This window comes from Echinococcus granulosus (genome assembly GCF_000524195.1).
Source record: "Echinococcus granulosus chromosome Unknown EG_S00054, whole genome shotgun sequence".
In the NCBI taxonomy this organism is placed as follows: Eukaryota; Metazoa; Platyhelminthes; class Cestoda; order Cyclophyllidea; family Taeniidae; genus Echinococcus; species Echinococcus granulosus.
In genome coordinates, this window is record NW_020170434.1 from 272427 (window position 1) to 290453 (window position 18027).

Consider the following 18027-nt stretch of genomic DNA (forward strand, 5'->3'; position numbering starts at 1 on the left):
CAGCATGGGGGAATAGCAGTCACAGAAAGAGACGGTCGCAATTAACTTTTCAGCTACCCACGTCTAATCAAAACGATTAGAGAATAGCTAAAGAAAGCATGATTTGGGCTCTATTTCAGTATCCGAAATGAATAAACAACGGCCTACTAGGTTTAGAAAGGAGGCAAGTCAAATTCGCAAAGAAGTTTGGCATAACTTTTAGCAAATTAGGTCAATATGAAGTAACACAAACTCACCACGGGATACTTAATCCATGGCCGAGAAAGCCACCAAACAGTGCGATACATATTGAGGTACTGCAATGTCACAGCCACCACAGAAAAAGCGAATTTCGTGAGGTGAAAATTCATAGCGCCGCAGACGGGGATGGGAGGAAAGAGAATATGTCGAATTGGCTCGACGCCACCTTTGGAAAGCGTTGTGGCCCCATCTGTTGTCCTATGAGGCAAAATTGGGAAAACGATGAAGATATTGCATCAAACACATCGGTTTAGCCAACGAAGTAAAAGGGAATTTGTCTACCTTCGCGAGGATGGTAGTGGAGGTCCCTTTTGGTTGTTTTTACGAACATTTCCCATTTTTTAGCCTTGACGACAAGCTTTCTGAGTTCTTCTGATCCGAAAAAGGAGAAATGTGAAATGAATGTGAAATGTAAGGCAGGTTCATACCGTTCATTACCAACAAAACACATTCAGAAATGGGACATAACCGCACAATTATGTTTTAGTTTTCAAGCATAATAACTACGATAAGCAAATAATCCTGGGTTTCATAAAAAAGATAGTTTTAATATCAGAAAGATGAAAGTACCAATTTCGCTCCAGACACAAGTAGCAACAATGGAGGCATCGTATAAGACATGATTTAAACGGCACTGTAGTCAGTAATATGATAACACAAAACACGCTTTTGAGAGACAAAACGACAGCTAGCAAAACACACCTGACCGACGCGCCGACAGAACAGCGCATACAAGCAAGCCACTTCCATTTATTTAAAAACTGAGGAAATTCGAACTTTTCATTATTTAAATCGCATTAACCTAAAAATCATCCCTTTAATTTTAAGTAGCTTAAAACAGATACTAATAATAATCAAAATTCTAATTTTTATTCACAGAAGTCTGAATGCAACAAAGCATGGTCCTTTGTCATATTTTACGAATTCATTCATTGTTTTGTTTTGTTTAGTAAACATATATACTTATTTAGAAGTAAATAACATCCGCAAGTGTATTGATTGAATTGTAGAAGAATCTTTGTGTCATGATTTTTTGTAAAAACTATTTACTTGTGTATCTTTTAATGACACTATTTCACCTGCACACTATAAGTCATTCCAACTTTGATCAAAGCCAGTCTTTTAGTATCCATAGGCGTTGTTGACAATCCATCAAATTTTCACTTTACTCGATAACGAAATTCCCCCATTTTGTTTATTTTAACTTTTAAGTAGCAGTTTGTCGAGCATTTGCGTCAAAGGCAGCCATCTGATTGTCAAGCGTTACACTTCTACCCATATTAAAAAAATGTTTTTGTTTACTTCAACGACCGTCCAGTAGGTTTACATTCTCATCTAGATTTTCTTAGCGCCGTGATTTATAGCCTGCGCCATCACCTGATTTAATTAATCATAGTCCTGTGCACATAGTAACGCAATTTCTTCTGCCGGTGAAGGTAGTGCAAGAACTGCGGTTATGGAAGGTCACTGAAATCCTAGCAAAAGTGACCTACCCATTGGTGCTTCCCTCCTTTGTTCGTACTCTATAGTCTGCCTTCAGCTGGCTGTCTATCTCGTAAGCATCAGAGGGGGGCCACCTGCAACGTTCGTACTTCAAATTGGTCAACACGTTCGCACAGGCGCATCACTTCGATCTATTCCCTATTCTGACTCTTTCCCCCATCTTTCAACTCGAGAAGATGTTTAGTTTTCCGACAGTTACTTTCCCGACGGTTCCAAATGTTTCAATGCTGATCTCACTCTTTTCATCTTCTACTGTTTGAGCCTGTTATCAAGGTATTCGCAACTCACCAGTCCTTCTCTCATGAGTCTCCACAAATGTAACTATCCATGGAAGGTATCTTCCTTTGACAACTCTAACTCGAGCTTGACAACGCTGCCATCAACGTGACGCTCTGGTTATTCCTGATGGTGCAAGAGTCAACAAGTAGCTGGGTACAACATTACGAGATACCTGGAAGCTCGGGGAGTTCGATTACCCAGACATTCTTGAACCATTTTCGGTTTTCATTCTTTGTGAATTCTCATTGTTTTATATTACATGGCGATACCATCAGTGTGTGCTTGTAAGGACGGCAAGGTCGAGGTCATTCAAAATACTATAAGTAAGAGAGAAGAAGACCAACCTAGGACTCTGTTCTCCAGCTAAGAGACTTTTACGCAGATGTCGTGCTCTGGCTGTGTGTGTGTTGTTAATTACTCCTGTTGGAATCACTCAAGCCCTTCCTGACCTCCAGAAGGGTCAGGATAGTCTTATCATTAAGATGGAGGGACAGATCCTATCAGAAGATGAGCCGACGTAGTAAGCGGTCAAGTAAAATTGTTTAAGTCGAGCATGGTTCCAATTGTTGGGGTGATTGTTTCCACAATCTTCCCTTGATGAGTCGCTGTGGATTCAGCCATCTGTGTTTCATGCCTCCTTTTAGTAATTTCAGGGTTGGGTAATCAATCAGAGAAATGAGGGTCGCCACCCCTTTGTGCGGAGTCCATTCAATGCTTCCGCGATTGTAACAACTCTATCCTCAATCATTTCAAGGGGAAATTCTAGAGGCAACGTTAACCTGAACTCTTAAACCCAACGCTTTCCTATTTGAGGCTCTTTCTCCATATCGTACGGTAACTTTTTCTGTCAAAACCTCTACTTTTCACCTTTTTTGCATCCATTTCCCCAATTTTCTGTAGAGAATCAGGAAAGTAATTTACCTTCATCGGATTGACCTTTGGAAGTACTTCTTTGTGGAAATATGAGTCCGTGGGATCCGTTTCCTCATCTCAAGATTCAAGCGTTCTCCACCCATTTTCTCGGATGAAATTTCACCTGAGACATCTCCTGATATCCACAGTGCTCGGAACACCAAATGTTAACCTAAGAGTGGAGGAGACTTTACTGAGCATGAGGAGTCGCAATATTCAGTAGCCACTGAATGCCACCGTTAATATCTCTGCATCGTTCAAGTGTGCCTGTGTGCCAGGGGACATGTTTACCTCCCACGGCACTACCACTGGTAGTGGGGAAGGAAATCTGAACCCTATTTTTTAATGCTGGAGATCAGCGCCACATTAAACTTCTTAAAGTGCTTTTGCTAAACTGATTTATGGTGGCCATAGGTTAGTTAAGCTTCCTCTTCTGAAATGAGTTGCCGTGAGTTCAGCAATCACAACCGATCTCAATTTTCTTCACCAGATAAAAGGCGCCAAGTCTATAATACCTTACTTACAGTAGTGTGTGGTTTGATTAGCCTCTGAAAATGTCGTCAGGTCATTTGAATTTAACCATGGAGGAAGGACTGATGGAAGGGAGTAGCATGATCCAGTAGTTGACTTATTTCGTACCATGATTGCCTACCTCAGCCGTTAGTATTCAGCAACCTGATTACCCACTTTGTAAGGCAACCAGCCCATTGTTAATTGAAAAAGAATAAACGTCACGTATGTGTGACGCCCGAGATGAGATAAAATTTCGGATCACCAAGCTGGTAACTTCATAAAGATACACTTTGGGTGAGTCTGGGTAACACTTTCAAGCCTACACAGCAACCGATCTCACTGCCGTTATGAGTGTGTACAGCGATGGCAGTCGCTTGTTTACCCCCACGGTTGAACTTTTTGTTTATACTACACACAGCGATGGACGCGCGCACACACACACAGACGAACGGAAGGGTGCACGAGCACCAAAGCATATAAGATTGGTCTGCATTCGTGCAGCAGTCACTTGCTGTTAGCCTGCTGACACAATGCAGTGGGTAGTGAGGCTATGCTTCCTCTCCTTGTTGCTTCACCTGGCGTTGACACAGAGAAGTCAATCAAGTGCATCGCCTCCTCTTCCTCCGCCTACTCCGACACCGAGTCAAAGCAAATTCTTCGCCCACTATGTGATGGATCGAAGCACTCTGTTGCTGCGACGGAAGATATTCATCTACAAGAATGAATTGTACACGCCATGGTCGGAGTGGAGTAATTGTTCGACAAGGGACTGCACGGAGTTGCGCTATCGTCAGTGTTTGAATGACTCCTATGAGAGTTGGATTCCAAATCTCTTTCAAACAAATAACTGTCCCTTTCAGTTTATAGCGGAGACAAGAAGGTGTACAAATGATGCTGGGTGCCGTAAAGAGGGTAAGTATGACTGCCTAGATATCCGCCTGTCCGCTCGTCTAACACTCTAATGATTAGCCGTCGAATCATTCGTCACATATCCATCCATCCATCCATTCACTTGGGCCATAGCCATCCAGTCACCTACTTTTGGTTAGTGCTTACCCACAGAAACCAACATTTACTGGCCGAAACATTTACAAGTTGAGTATTTATTGCTCGCATCTGGATGCCTTAGTAGATCCTCCACTGCTTCCACTGAAATTGTAGGCGGAAAAGTTTGCCTTAAAATCTCAAACTCACGTAGTGACTAGAACAAAAGAAATCATAAAACTTGTCCAATGTACCAACTTGCCGCAAAAACTGCCAATGATGACAAGTTTGGAGTTGGGTGAATGTTTGCTGTTGCCGGAGAAAAGATGTAACACTAAATGCAAAGTGACACCTTATTCGAGGAATTCAGTGACAGACTTGACAATTTTGACTTTAGTTTGTATTCATCAGCTGTTGCTAGGCCGAGAAAAATCGATGCTTTGGCATCAGATCGATTTACAACTGCCAATAGTTGTCAATAATTCTACCTCCTATAATTGATTGAGACGTGCTTTTATAACTTAAGTTTTTCTTTTTAAAAAAAAACCTGTAAAGTTACGGGGAATTCACTTATAAGTTTGAGGTTTGGATAAGGAGCGACTGAAGAGGTTCAAAAAAGTGTAGCTACCACATTTGTGTTTTCATTTAATGATTAAAACTATTTGTTGTTCATTTGAGCTGGTGTTTAGTCAATAAGTCAAGTGTTGGTATGCTTGTGAGATGTTTAACTTCTTTCACCCCTCTTTTTGTCTATTTTTAGCCCCTTCAAAACTTTTAAAAGAATTATCAAGCACCTGTGGAAAGCGGCCCAATTTTAAGGGCAAACGTGGCGTTTCACCAAAGATTCTTGGTGGTCGTGAGGCCAAACCGCACAGTTGGCCTTGGCAAGTACGTTAACACTTAAAATCTTCCCTTTTTTTTTCAAAAATTAGTGATTATTGTCTGAGTTTGTGAAGCTCTAACTGTCAATGACAAAGACGTGTGAATCAAGCAACCAAAATCGGCTCGCAATTGGTCGGTGGAATTAACAAATCACCAACTTAGGCTTTGCTGATTGGCTAAAGGTCATCAGTAAAATCCATTTTGAACCCTATTTTACCCATGTCAGCTAAATAAACAAACTGACCATACACTTTGGCAGAAATAAAGTCATTTTTTGATAATCATGCAGCTGTGAAAATTAGCTGGCAGGCTATCAAAAAGTTTCGGCTTTTATTCGAGTCTGGTAACCATGATCCTAATTATCAGAAAACATCCAGGATGAAACCAATGAATGGACGAATGAACTATGATGCGATCAGAAGAAAAAAGAAAATGACTCCTCCAGAACTTTGTTTGGGCAATACATCCTGTTTAACCTCGCGGTCACACCAGTTTGCGCCCAACAGGTGGAGATGTTTACGATTTCTTAGTCACAGGTCGGATGCGGTGAAGTTGGCACTACGACGTTATCATAACACACTACCACAAGATCTCATCAATTACTGATAATCGCATCATAGTAGTAGAGGTTGGTGTCGCATTTAAGGTCATTTCTATGCTAAGATCGTAAAGGTTATTGTGTGCTACTAACAACGAAATAAGTAGAAGCAGTAGCAAAAGATACACGTTTCCTACAAATTAGCGTTCATTCAAAAGCTCCCTTGAATGCTGCACTTTTAGGTGGCCTTGTACGTGCGACCTCTCGTTGTGGAAGGCAGGTCTTTACGTTCTCCCGCCATTGAATCGCCCTTCTGTGGAGCCACACTGATCGCACCTTCGTGGCTTATCACAGCAGCCCACTGTCTCAGTGAATTAGTTCCTGACAAGGTGCTCACAGTGGGCCATTTTTTCTCCGTAGAGGAGGAGCTGGAGCAGACTATTCGTGCTAGAATTGGTGATCACGTCCGCGGCAAAAGGGATGGGTCGCATGAGGTCACCCGCCAAATCGAATTGGCAATCATCCATCCGGACTATCGGAGGGGATTCTCGGAGCAGGGTTTCGATGTAGCCCTGCTAAAATTGGATCAGCCTGTGGAGTTTGGTTCGTAAAATTTTGAGTTATACAACTTCAAGTTCTTTATCCATTCCCATGTAGTGTTTCCAAAAGCTGCACATGTGGGCAAAATTTTGGGGATAATAGTTGCTAAGTTCCAATTAAGGAATTTATAACTGGCAAAGCACTTGGATATTCACTTCTTGAGAGTGCAGACTGTATCGATAGCAACATAGTCTTGTCGAAATACCCTAGTTACTATCCAAGTTCCAAAGCCTGACAACTGAATGGACATTGAGTCAGCAGTTCGAAGATCACGGAAGAAGTGCAGAACGTGATGGTCTCGAAGATTTTCTAAAAGTTCATGCATAAGGGGTAAGAGCAGTTTTATGATACGAATGGTGACACCGCCTCTAAAGGATCCGAAGCCTAAGTAGAAAAGCTTTTTAATGCCTGAGCCATACGATGATATAGGCAGGGGTTTATGTGTTTACGCTTGGATCCTGTCGAGCTCTTAGCCGGGGTAACCAGGAGTGGTAAAATTCGAGGGGTATGGGCAAGATAGAGATACGGTGTGGGTGTGTGTGCGTAACCGTCGGCTGTTTGCTGCCTGTGGAGGGAAGAACGGGGTTTAATTCTCCTATATTTTAATTTAAATCCTGCGCCATAGTAATAGACTAGCATATTTCAAGTTCATCTATTGGCCCATCAGAGGACTCGTACATGGGGGAGCATTGCAGACATTACAGAAGGTGAGAGAATTATGCATAAAAATACATTACAACTCTAGGCTTATAAAGTAGTAGCAATTGGGTTATTTTTTAGCTAAAAAAACACAATTCTAACAATTCCAATAGCCAGCCCTTTTTCATCATTTGAATCCAAAACAACCTTGCCTACTTATTTAAATTCAGCAACCTATAACTACAATTTCAGTAGTTAATTTAAGTTGCAGCAGAGTTTTTATTTTTTTTCTTCTATTTGCTTTTTCCCATTTTACCAAACTAAAAAAAGGTGCCTAAGTCTGACAGAGTCAAGCATATCATTCCATGATTTTAAACATATTAGGACAAATTATTAACCTTATTTGTTCCATAAAAGATGAAAATATCAAAACAAAGATAATAGCTAATAAAACTATTCTTTATCCATCTGGCTAGGGTGGATGTTAGTTGTTATTAGGAATTTGAGCCTACAAACCAATCAAATTTGAGGGCTGAATTAATTGAGCCACTGCAGACTCCTTCGATTGGTTAGAGATTTGAAACAAACATTTGATTGGCTCCTGACTACTTAAAAACTGTTCGTTTTTTAATGGCGTACTAATATGCATTAAAGATGCCACTAATAATTCATTCAATTTGTTTTATTTGAAGAAGAGGGAAAATGAAATGCTGTGAAAACTTTCAAAGAGGAGACCAATTAACGGCAGATATTACACCATCCCAAAATGATACTCTTAGTAGCTCAACAAGAGATTTCAGCTAATCCAAATGTTTATTCTGTTATTGTTAACATTTAGGTGACAAGGTGAGCTCAATTTGCATTCCAAATAGAAGCCTTCATTTGCCCGAAGGTCAAATATGCTATGCAGCTGGTTGGGGCGCCACGGCACCAGACACCGCGGTCCTCCCCGAGCCGCTCGGATTTATTGACTTCTTCTCAGGGGGTCTCTTTCCTCGACCTTGCGGTTTAGGACAAACCCTAGCCTCCAATCGTAGATGTCGTGGACCCAGACAACCATTGCGTTTGCTCGAAGTTGACTTGCCGCTTGTCTCATTGCAACGGTGTCGTAGGACCTTCCGTAATCTTCGAGAATGGGTTCACATTTGTGCTGGAGAGAAAGGAAAAGTAAGACAAATATGTTCAAAGTAAAAATAATTTTAAATGGATAGAAAAATCAATGCTACTAGGCAATTTTACCATTTTAGTGGGTATTTGCTAGGAGGGTACCTTGAATGGGTTAGTGATAACTCCCTACGGTGTGTTGACTAAAAGCTCAACCAACCCCAAAAAAAACAAATTTAAGTAACTTTTATGTAAAAAAGTAAATATTAAGAGGTACAAAAAGAGTTTTTTTTCCAATTTATACAAAAAACAATGAGGACACCTTCACAAATATCAACGTATACGTTACTTGTCAAAAAGTGACACTTGTAGTGTCACCCAGTGATGTTTGCGATTTAGTAGCAACTTTATCCCATCTAAAAATTTTTTGGCCCTAGTTTATTTGTTGGTGTAGTAAAATGAGAATTTTTGTTCCTTTTGTCCACACCTTCGCCTAGGACACCTGTCGCGGTGACAGTGGTGGTGGACTCTTTTGCCAAAATCCCGAGGACGGAAGGTGGTACATCTACGGCGTGACAAGTTTTGGCTCCGTTCTGGGTTGTGGTGAACACTACGGCGTGTATGCATGCACTCGTGGAATTTCTGATTGGATCCATGAGAACGTCAAATAGGTGGATCTCCCCATCCAGTCATCCAACCACCCCTTTATCCATTCCTTAAAGAAAGCACACAATCCGCACTTCTAGCTCTACACCTTCTGACAACGTGGATATTTACTCTCACATTTGTTTTAATGTCGTGGGAAAATAATAAAAAGGAAAAAAATAATTAATTTGCATTTAAGAATAAATGTCATAAAAATTGCTACCACTTCTTCTTCGGCGTGGAAAGAAAGGAAGCGAGTAATTTGCAGGAATGATTAGCGGGTCACTTGCGATCCTGTTGGCTGCTTGACATTTTCATCACTTGTAAGGTATACAAGCGTCAGTACTCATTAATTGTTCCATGGAGTGGATTTGGTGATAGACATGTCGGAGGGATATCCACAGAGGATGACAGCATCCACCATGTTCAAATGACGAGGTGAAGGAAGACAAAGTGGGCTGATTGTGGACCCATGGGATAAAGTATATTTACGGTTCATAAAAGCGCCTAAAATAGAAATCAGTTCCTTAAAAGTGGGCTGCCTCCTGCTTAATAATTTGCCATTTCTCCCTATACCCCCCGAACCCCCCCCATTCCCTAACTTCACATCTCTTCCATTCTTTAGAGCAAAAATCCCCTCCTCTTTTTTCCTCTTTACAACTTTAAGACCTCCTGTTTGTTCATATAATGGAAAAGATTTCTGTGTGCCTATCTTTTCATTATCCTACGAGCTTCAATCTGTCAATCGTCATTTATTTTGGCTCTGGTAAATTCCCACAGCCGCAAAGGGATATCATTACTTTTACAACTTAAGCGGCCTACTTTGCTCTACTGAAGCACAAAAAAATTTTCCATTTCCTAGCTGTTATGATCTTTTATCCCCCTTCCCCACCATCGCTATCTATGCCTCTGTTTTGTGGCGATGAGAATCTACCATGTGCTAAGTTGCACAAAAAATAAATCACAATGAGTTTACCTTCGTCTCATCTTAGTTTCTGTGCCTTTTAATATAAAATACACAGAGAGGGAAGATGTTTTAAATTTCAGACACCCGCAATCATATGATTTGCTATCATTATGTTGTTTAAAAAAGCAGACACACCGTCACTTTGTGGTCCGTCCACAAGGTCAAAGGTGGTGCGCACATATAAGAACGATTAATCGGAGGATAATATTGACTTCTCATAAAGTTCTTTCTGTCACGGAAAAATCCCGACTAAGCTAATTTTTGCCAATTTTTTTGCTCTTTTAAGGAAAATGGCATTTTATTCATTACATAAGTTGTGTACTCTTGAGCAATGAAACAATCCATTTTCTTTGGGACAGGCTTTGGATAGGACTTAAAATGAGCATAGGTAGGTTTGGCATGGTTAAAAATGTGAGAAATAAGGCACAAGGCACACACATTAACACACAACTATTCACAATTTCTGCAGCACACTCTAATTGCCCCAGCCAATCATATTGGTCGGCAATTCATATGGCTCGTAAGCTATTGGCCATTTGCTAGAGCCAATCAGAAGGCTCATTTCCATATTTTTGGAAGTCACCACCTACGGCATTGCATTCACACAATGATAGCAACAAAAGAGGCGTCGAATTCCTCCTCTGTGGAAATGGATCATGTAGTCTCAGTTCCGGTGGATTTGCGGGAGATGAGTGCCATCCGTCAGATGCCCAACCAATCAATGCACCGAACGGCTGGTGTGATGAGTCTCAACGCTTCTGGATTGGATGGAAGTGAAAATCGAGTTTTTGAGGGTGCTGATGAACCAAAGGAATATTCAGATGAAGTAAATACCAGTGAATTGGCTCAGGTAAGTTTGGAAAAAAATTGTCCATATTTTTTTGTAAATCATGTAAATCGACTGGAGCTGTGAGATTAGGAGCCATGTTGATCATTAGTGACATTGGTAGCTAAAGGCCTTGGTGGTTTAAGTCTTGGCAGTATTCGGTGTCTCTTAATTACCCTCTTCCAGGGAGGTTCAAAGTCAGGTCACTAAGGCTGTAGCATGATCGGGGTAGTCTTCAGTCATCCACACCAAGCTAGTGCGGCCCGTGTTAGACGGAGAAGGAAAGTGACGTCACCATCGAACATCTACTTCTTTCTGAGTTTAGCAGCTCCTTTTTAGACTCTAAAAAAAGAAAAATCTCGTGGAAAATGAAAAAAATAAGATAAAGTAAAAAAATGATGGCCTATCATCTATTAAAGAGTGGATAGCAGGACAGGATTTCACATGTTGTCTGGTTACTATTACATTCAGCACACAAAACGCGTCGACGCAATATCCAATGGGGTCACACTGTGCTAGCACGAATTTTCAAATGACCTCAATCTGCACCGCAAAGACTGTTGTGACTCATCCCCCGTCCTGGATACACGCAAAGGTGATCACGAGGCATAAAATGAGGCACTTTTGGCGCAATTTTCACCCTCAATAGGGAAGAAGCTTTACTGTCAGAGCCCAAATGAGCTGAGAAGGCAAGAAATAAGCAAAATCTTAACAACCCGCCTAGTTAAATATCCCATTTAAATACCTTCCACTCTAGCTTTCTCTGAGGTCAATCTTCTGTTTCGATTTTAACTAATCTTCTAGCTAATTTTACTGACCTCTAAGACATGACTGAAGAGGATGTGATGGATTCCCAATCCACCGAGAGAGGACGAGGTTTGGGAAAGTGGTGCTAAAAACTACATTGTGTTTGCTTCATCTCATTTCATTACTGATCGTATGGATAACCTCCAGATTTGAATGGTTACCAAAATTAGCAAAACTTTTTTGAACCGCCCCTGCCTCCTTCCCTTTTCAGGTGGATGTAGAGGTAGAATTAAAATAGAGCTTTGATGAGGTCATGATCCTTACTAATGTAAATGAGTGGTTTATCTTTGTTTTACAGAAAGGGTGAGATACTACGGACATGGGTGGTCAAAACGCTTGTCATTAGGACGTCACTTCATGTGGCATTTTCACACCGATTAAATAAACCATCGGTTTTCAGGACAGGTGATTCAATTTATCCACATGCTGTTGTGAACGTCTAGGCCTGCGTATAACTATAAGATTCCACAAAACTACCTGCCGGTTAATTGTGCAACAAGAAAAATATTCACCTATTTTATGTGATTCTTCATATTTGATTGTCACATCATCTATAAATAGGAAATTATACGCATTCTAAGAGCTTTAACGCTTATGGGAACCATCATACGTATGATTGAAGGCTACCTCGTAGTTAAATTACAAGGAGGTAAATTATCTAAAATAATAAATTCTCTATTTTTCCATAATAACATATTCGAGAGGCTGGGGAGATCTGATTGGTGCTGAGTGCTGTTGGCACAACGTGATTGGTTGGTTATGGATCAATCAGGTTGTCCGATATGGACAGTTTAATAAGGAGAAAATTAGCTCAGATGGAAATACAAAGTTGGGATAAATTATTTTAACCGCAAGTTGTTGTTTTATTAGTTTGCGATTTGCATACCCACACATACGCCGGCACACACTCTAACATGTGCTCTGGTTGCAATGACAACGAGACAATATTCGTCATATCTGATTTTCAAAGTCCAATAAAAAGGATATGAGTATTTTTGTGACATTTTTATGCATTTTAGATTAGATCTGTTGGGGTTTTTTCGTTATTTACGGTACGCAGAGCAAATAATACATTGATAGGAGTGTCATAACAATTCGCACCTGGCATCGGGATGCATCAGGGGAGGTAAAGGCTGTAGTTGGTTCTATAATAAGAGGTCGTTTACAGTAAAAATGCAAATGTGCCTTAACTACGCAGTGAACCCTTTAGGTTAGCTTATTTTTGAACAAGCTACCTCGAATTCGACCATCCATCCATTCAGCCATCCTGCGTCTAGCCATCCAACGATCTCTCTTTCTCCACTCTGTTGCGTCAATTCACTGCTCTATTCCACCATTTATTTTACTCCAGCCCGAACCTTCTCTCTTGTTTTGTCTCGCCGTGCAATTATTATCTCGTCATTTGTTGAATAAAAGGCTGTTTACCCCTCCCCCCCCCCCCCCATCAATTCCACAAAATCTAATAAGCTGTTTGAATTTTACGTTACCTTCCATTTTAGGACGTGGAACTTCTCTACGAGTTGATAGACGAGAAAAACGCAGAGACGAAAGAGTTGAAACGTGACTTGAAGGCGCTTCGAGAAAGCTGCAACGAGTTGCAAGGCAATCTCGAAGAAGCCCAAATGATCATTTCAGAACAACAGGAACAGCTAGACATCTACAGGCAAGAGGTCGCTGTCAGCAAATCAAACATCGAAGCGTTGAAGGTGAGTCCTATCCCCTAAGTGAAGAGGAGTTATCCTCAAAACGCCATAGGAAATGACCACCACGTAACCTTCTTTTTGGCCACTTATTGATGTTAGGACTTGGCGTTTCCAGTAGCGCCAGATGTCACCGAGTCGGTGACGAACAGAGTGAGCCTCCTGACAGGTCAATTCCCAAGGGCTGAAAAATGGGCGAGCTAGAAGGCTCATTATGCTATGAGTTTGTTCTGCCTTGCATTTCTGGGACGTGGAGACTGATCTAGGGATAGAGGAGACTTAAATAAAAGGATGTGAGCAACTCTATCCAGTCAGAACCTGACAAGCACATTCACGGTCTGTTGAGTATAATTTATTTTAATGTATTTAGATGATCAGGGACAAAATTGTCCATTACTATCCAAATGTTTCCCTTCTTGACGAGGGCACCAATGACCAATAATTCTAAAACTTTCCTTTGAATTAGGCCGCATGTCACATATAAGTGACGCGCGGGACGAGGTGAGAAACTCGAGGCATTTTGCATCATTGACGTTGATAACAAGTGTGCCACAAATGTTGTAGCCAGAAAAAACTTGATGGTTTGAGATGCATTTCTGCATCGCTTTTTCTCACTTTCCTCGGCTAGTCTCGTTAGCCCAGGAAAAAAGTTATAATTGTTGGGATCGTTTATTGGCGAGTTAATCTTACTTTGGAAAACTTGCACCACACATTTTAATGCCAAACTCAGTGACAAGTCTATAGAAGAGTAGGTGCCTTGACAAGCTACTTGAAGGATTTTAAAGTAGCATGCGAGACACTTTTGTCTTCTTCAAAGGTAACGAAGAGGAGGCTGTTAGGCGCAATTCTTATGCGTAATAGTGTCACGTGGGTACGATAAGTTACTCTTCACTTAATCAGTATGACAACGATGAGAGTTTAACAACTTGTCTGCAACTTCTATCCATAAAGGAAGAAGGTGTGTTCCATTCTGCTCTGTTCCGTTCTATGGACAAAAGGTTTATCTTCTTTGAAAGTACAAGTTAATTTCTGTCGGTGTATGTACTTCTCCCTCGTCAATGAAAGAACTTCAAGTCGAAAAGTTGGCAAACGTCTCGACTTTCAGTTAGGTTTAAGAGAGAAAAATATATTTTTTTTTCAAATTCCCATTGATTTTTATCATCAGTTTTACATTTCTTGAGTGTAAAGCCACGCAAGTAGTTTAACTAATCACTTGAGAGCTCCTACCCTTCACCTCCTCCCCCTCCTGAGTCCTGCACAAAACATTTCAAGGTCGCTTTGTGGGCACGCAACCCTCACAACACCGTCATGCAACTGTAGTTCTAAGGTAGAAAATTTTTAAATTTGCTAAAGCGTGAAGTAAGAAGGTGTTACAGAAAGTGGGCGAGACCGGCCGAAACAGGGGGAGCATAAACATACTACTTATTTTGGCTCGAGAAATGAACAAGCTCTTTGGAAGTAGTAGCTGAGTATTGTAAAAAATTTCACTTTTTTCGCTGTTGTCGGTACGCCACAATAACCCCGCTTCCTCGTGGCCCTCTCCATTCCTTATGACTGTAGTAGTAGGCGAGTGGACGTCTGGAGTGTCCACTCAAAACGCTTAACATCAGGCAGAACCCCTTTCAATTTTTTTCTTTTTGTTTCACACACGTCACGTTTAAACGTGTCATCCACTCCCCCACTCCTAAACTCTATCGCTGGACAGAGGTCATATGACAAGCGTAACCATGGCCAATTATTTGTGCTGTAAAGTTTTTCACGCTCCCTGTACTTTGCAGTTGATAATGTTACTGTCAAATAGAGAATTAGGCCACAGGTCAAACGACATCCGTAGGATGGATGGGGCGAGGAAAGCCACAAAATAATTTCTAGTAAAAAAAGAAATCTTCCAAAACAGCACCTCGTTCACATAAAACGGGGACTTTTGTGGCTACGTAGGGTAATAACAAGGACGATGGATTTTCCTGCAGCTTGCCTTATTTTGCCATTAGGACTAAACTGCTGACCACTGAGGTGTCTTTCTAGAGATTTCGTAGTGAGGTGATACATCCTAGTCACTTTGCAACTAATGATGAAATCCAAAAACCTTTTCTATTCATTCGTCTGTGCCAGTCAGAAGCGGAAATCCGTCGCAGCGCCTAGTGTGCGTTGACTATTTGCGTTTACCTTCCCTTAAGGCGTGAAAAGGTAGATTTATGTCTTGAGCGATCCTTAATGACACGGTTTAAGGGCGCATGTGCATTATGGGTGGAACACTGCTGACGACGTCTAAATATTCGCAGAGGTGACAACCGTGCGGTGAACTAGGGCTAGTCACCACACCCCATTCCTACATCACTCGGTGAGATGTAAGTAGATTCAAATAACACACCCTTCTGGAAAATAATCCTCATTCGTCTCCACCCGTACACTCTAGCATGGATGGGCCAAGCCGCCTGTCTGGAGTGACTTGTCTACCGAATAATGAACAGCTAGGGTAAAACCCCTTTCTATCGTGTCTGTGCAATCGAGAAAAATTCAATCGTCACTCCAACGCCTCCGCTTAAATTATGACAAAACATTTTTTGATTGGAACATTGGCGGTGAGTTAAAATGCATCTTATTAAGCCCCGTGATGCTATGACTAGTGGTTTAAATTAAAAGAAGAAGGTCTTTTGCGCATTGCAAAGTGAAGATGAGGTTTCTTGCTATGTGCCTTGTAAAAGAAAAACAATTAACTAACTCATTTTAACACGAAAAGCACCTGTTTATGACTTCACTAAAATACCGGTTAAGTGCTGCTTAATTTGTTAATAAGTAGCTGCCTTTGACACCCAGCCGAAAAACAGATTAAAATGCAAGTAATGAGGGGTTTCTCAGTATTTATAATTAGGAACAGTTAAAATCACTTTTAGTGGATCTGTTTCATGTTTCACAGAAACAAATTGTTTTAGGACTAATTAATTGCTTAATAAGTAACTACCTTTAGTATGTAATAGAAATATTGTTGATTTGACTGGTATCCTAAAAAAATAGTTGGTAATTGTTAAAAACTGCTCTATACACAGCATATATTTTCTGGAAATTTAATTTTCAAGGTCAAACGCACCCCGTATTTGTCGATGATTAATAGCACCATTTCAAATCCCCTGCTCCCCCTCTTCTCCTCTCGAGGTGGCATTACAGAGGTCGGTGAGAATTTCACTGTGCAGCTACCTCGCAATTAAAGACAGTTAGTAGTCAGATTTGCAAAGTACGATGCAGATACGCAATTTCCAAATGGCCCCCAAATGAGGTCTTGATAAACAAAAAGAAATTTACGGCTGCAAATTGACTGCTTTTTTAACTGATGATCCCTTAAACGAAATGGTTGTTCCTCAAAAAAGTGCAAAATTGATGGCTGCGCCCAGTATAAGTCATATTAATAAAACAAACGTTTTAAAACAAAACAATTTACATTTCAGCTTCGAAACTTCATTCTTGCCTCAAATAGTAAAGGTGCAACAGACGAGATTCGGAAGATGGTAGAAGAGTACCATGAAATGCAGGAGGAGTTGGAGCGGCTCCGACGGGAGCGCAAAACAACAGAGGCGGAGATGACGAGGCTGAGGAAGCAAGGCAGCTTCCTTCGTAAACGCGTCGACGATGCGCGCACAAGTCAGGGAAATGGAACTAGTAGCGTTGGTGATGAAAGGAGTGGAACTGGATCCACTTGCAGTCATTCACCGGTAAGTTGAGTCAATACCCCTGGCTGATGCAGTGTGGAACAGTTTTTCTTGTCAATCAATCTGTTATGGAGGTTGCTGCCTATTAGCCTCTTCTTTACCTAACAGGTCCAGGACACCTCGAGCGATGCCGCCGAGTTAATCCGCAAGCTACGCACTGAGAGGCAGAACTGGGAGGAGTACGCCAACCGCCTTGTGCGTGCCATGGTAGAAAATGGTCGCTCACCAAATGACCTTCTCGAGGCTCAAGAGGACACTGCGACCATGGCAACAGCAAAAGATGCGGAGCGCTGGCGGACCTATGCCATTCGTCTGCTCTCCGATGTTGTCAGTACTGATCCCTCGCGCCTTACTGAATTCGATCTGCGTCTCCTCCGTCAACACACTTTTAAGGATGAGGAATACGAGGCTTCACAAAGCAAAGTCACCAGTTCGGGCTTGGACACTAGCTCCTGTGAGGTTGTTGCTGCACAGACGACGTCGTCAGTTTCTGCTGCTGCCTCAACAGAGCGGCCAACGCGGGTCAACTTTGCACAGACGAGAAGACGAAAGATTGATCGACTGAAGGAATTCTTCCAGAGGCGAGGAAGGCATTGAGATTTAGCCCGCGATCACCACGATTATTGACTACCAGCAGTGTCTTTCAGAACGTTGCATCGACATTTTTGTGTTCTTATTTAAAAGGAACATGAAAAAAAGTGCTGCTTTCACCCTAATCATTTAGGGATTAATTTGTTCGAGGTCGTAACTTTGTGAATTTGGTAAAACCCATGACAATTTTTTATGTTTCTTCCCAACGATTTGGATAAATACCTGTCCCTTCGAGCCATCTGATTGTCTGGTTTCTTTTGTAGTTGTCAGCTACTCTCGGAGTGGTCTTCTTTGAGCTCACCGTCCTCTTCTTTCGAGTGTTACAGCTCCGGTATTTATTTGTTTCATCCGAGACAGAAAATGGGACTGGGCTTTACAATTAACTCTGCTTATGCTGTTCTAAATGTAGCGGTAAACAGATGGTTACTGTGGCTCCCTCAAGTCCTCCCTGTAGTAACGGGTGCGCATACTACTAATTAATGTACAGAGGAGTTAAGAAGGCATCAGTCTAGTCTAATAGAAGCATAGTCTAAGGAGACTGAAGCGTCTGTGTGGCTAAATAAAGTCCAGAATCATGGGATGGCAAGGAATGG

General features: G+C 41.4%; 3 protein-coding genes across 3 annotated transcripts in view; 2 read left to right on the forward strand and 1 right to left on the reverse strand. All coding sequences in view use genetic code 11, as the record gives it.

The window, feature by feature from the left end:
- The window catches only part of EGR_06279 (Transmembrane protein 39A), a gene marked incomplete at both ends in the record, with an annotated part of 15279 nt that extends 14308 nt beyond the window's left edge, over positions 1–971 (reverse strand). Inside the window, 2 exons of the mRNA XM_024495528.1 lie at positions 237–438; positions 943–971. Coding sequence (XP_024350051.1) covers positions 237–438; positions 943–971 — 231 coding nt within the window. The remainder of the gene's footprint in view (positions 1–236; positions 439–942) is intronic.
- Positions 972–3977: 3006 nt separating this feature from the next.
- EGR_06280 (Enteropeptidase) lies at positions 3978–8865 on the forward strand (the record flags this gene model as incomplete). The annotated part of the gene is made up of 5 exons (XM_024495529.1): positions 3978–4359; positions 5192–5319; positions 6094–6454; positions 7929–8257; positions 8692–8865. 5 exons carry the CDS (start codon positions 3978–3980, stop codon positions 8863–8865), a joined length of 1374 nt encoding a protein of 457 aa, XP_024350052.1.
- A 1548-nt stretch (positions 8866–10413) lies between these two features.
- On the forward strand, positions 10414–17440 carry EGR_06281 (hypothetical protein; the record flags this gene model as incomplete). Its single annotated transcript, XM_024495530.1, has 4 exons — positions 10414–10656; positions 12939–13145; positions 16583–16846; positions 16958–17440. The coding sequence occupies 4 exons, from the start codon at positions 10414–10416 to the stop codon at positions 17438–17440; spliced, it is 1197 nt and encodes a 398-aa protein (XP_024350053.1).
- Between the last annotated feature and the right edge of the window lie 587 nt (positions 17441–18027).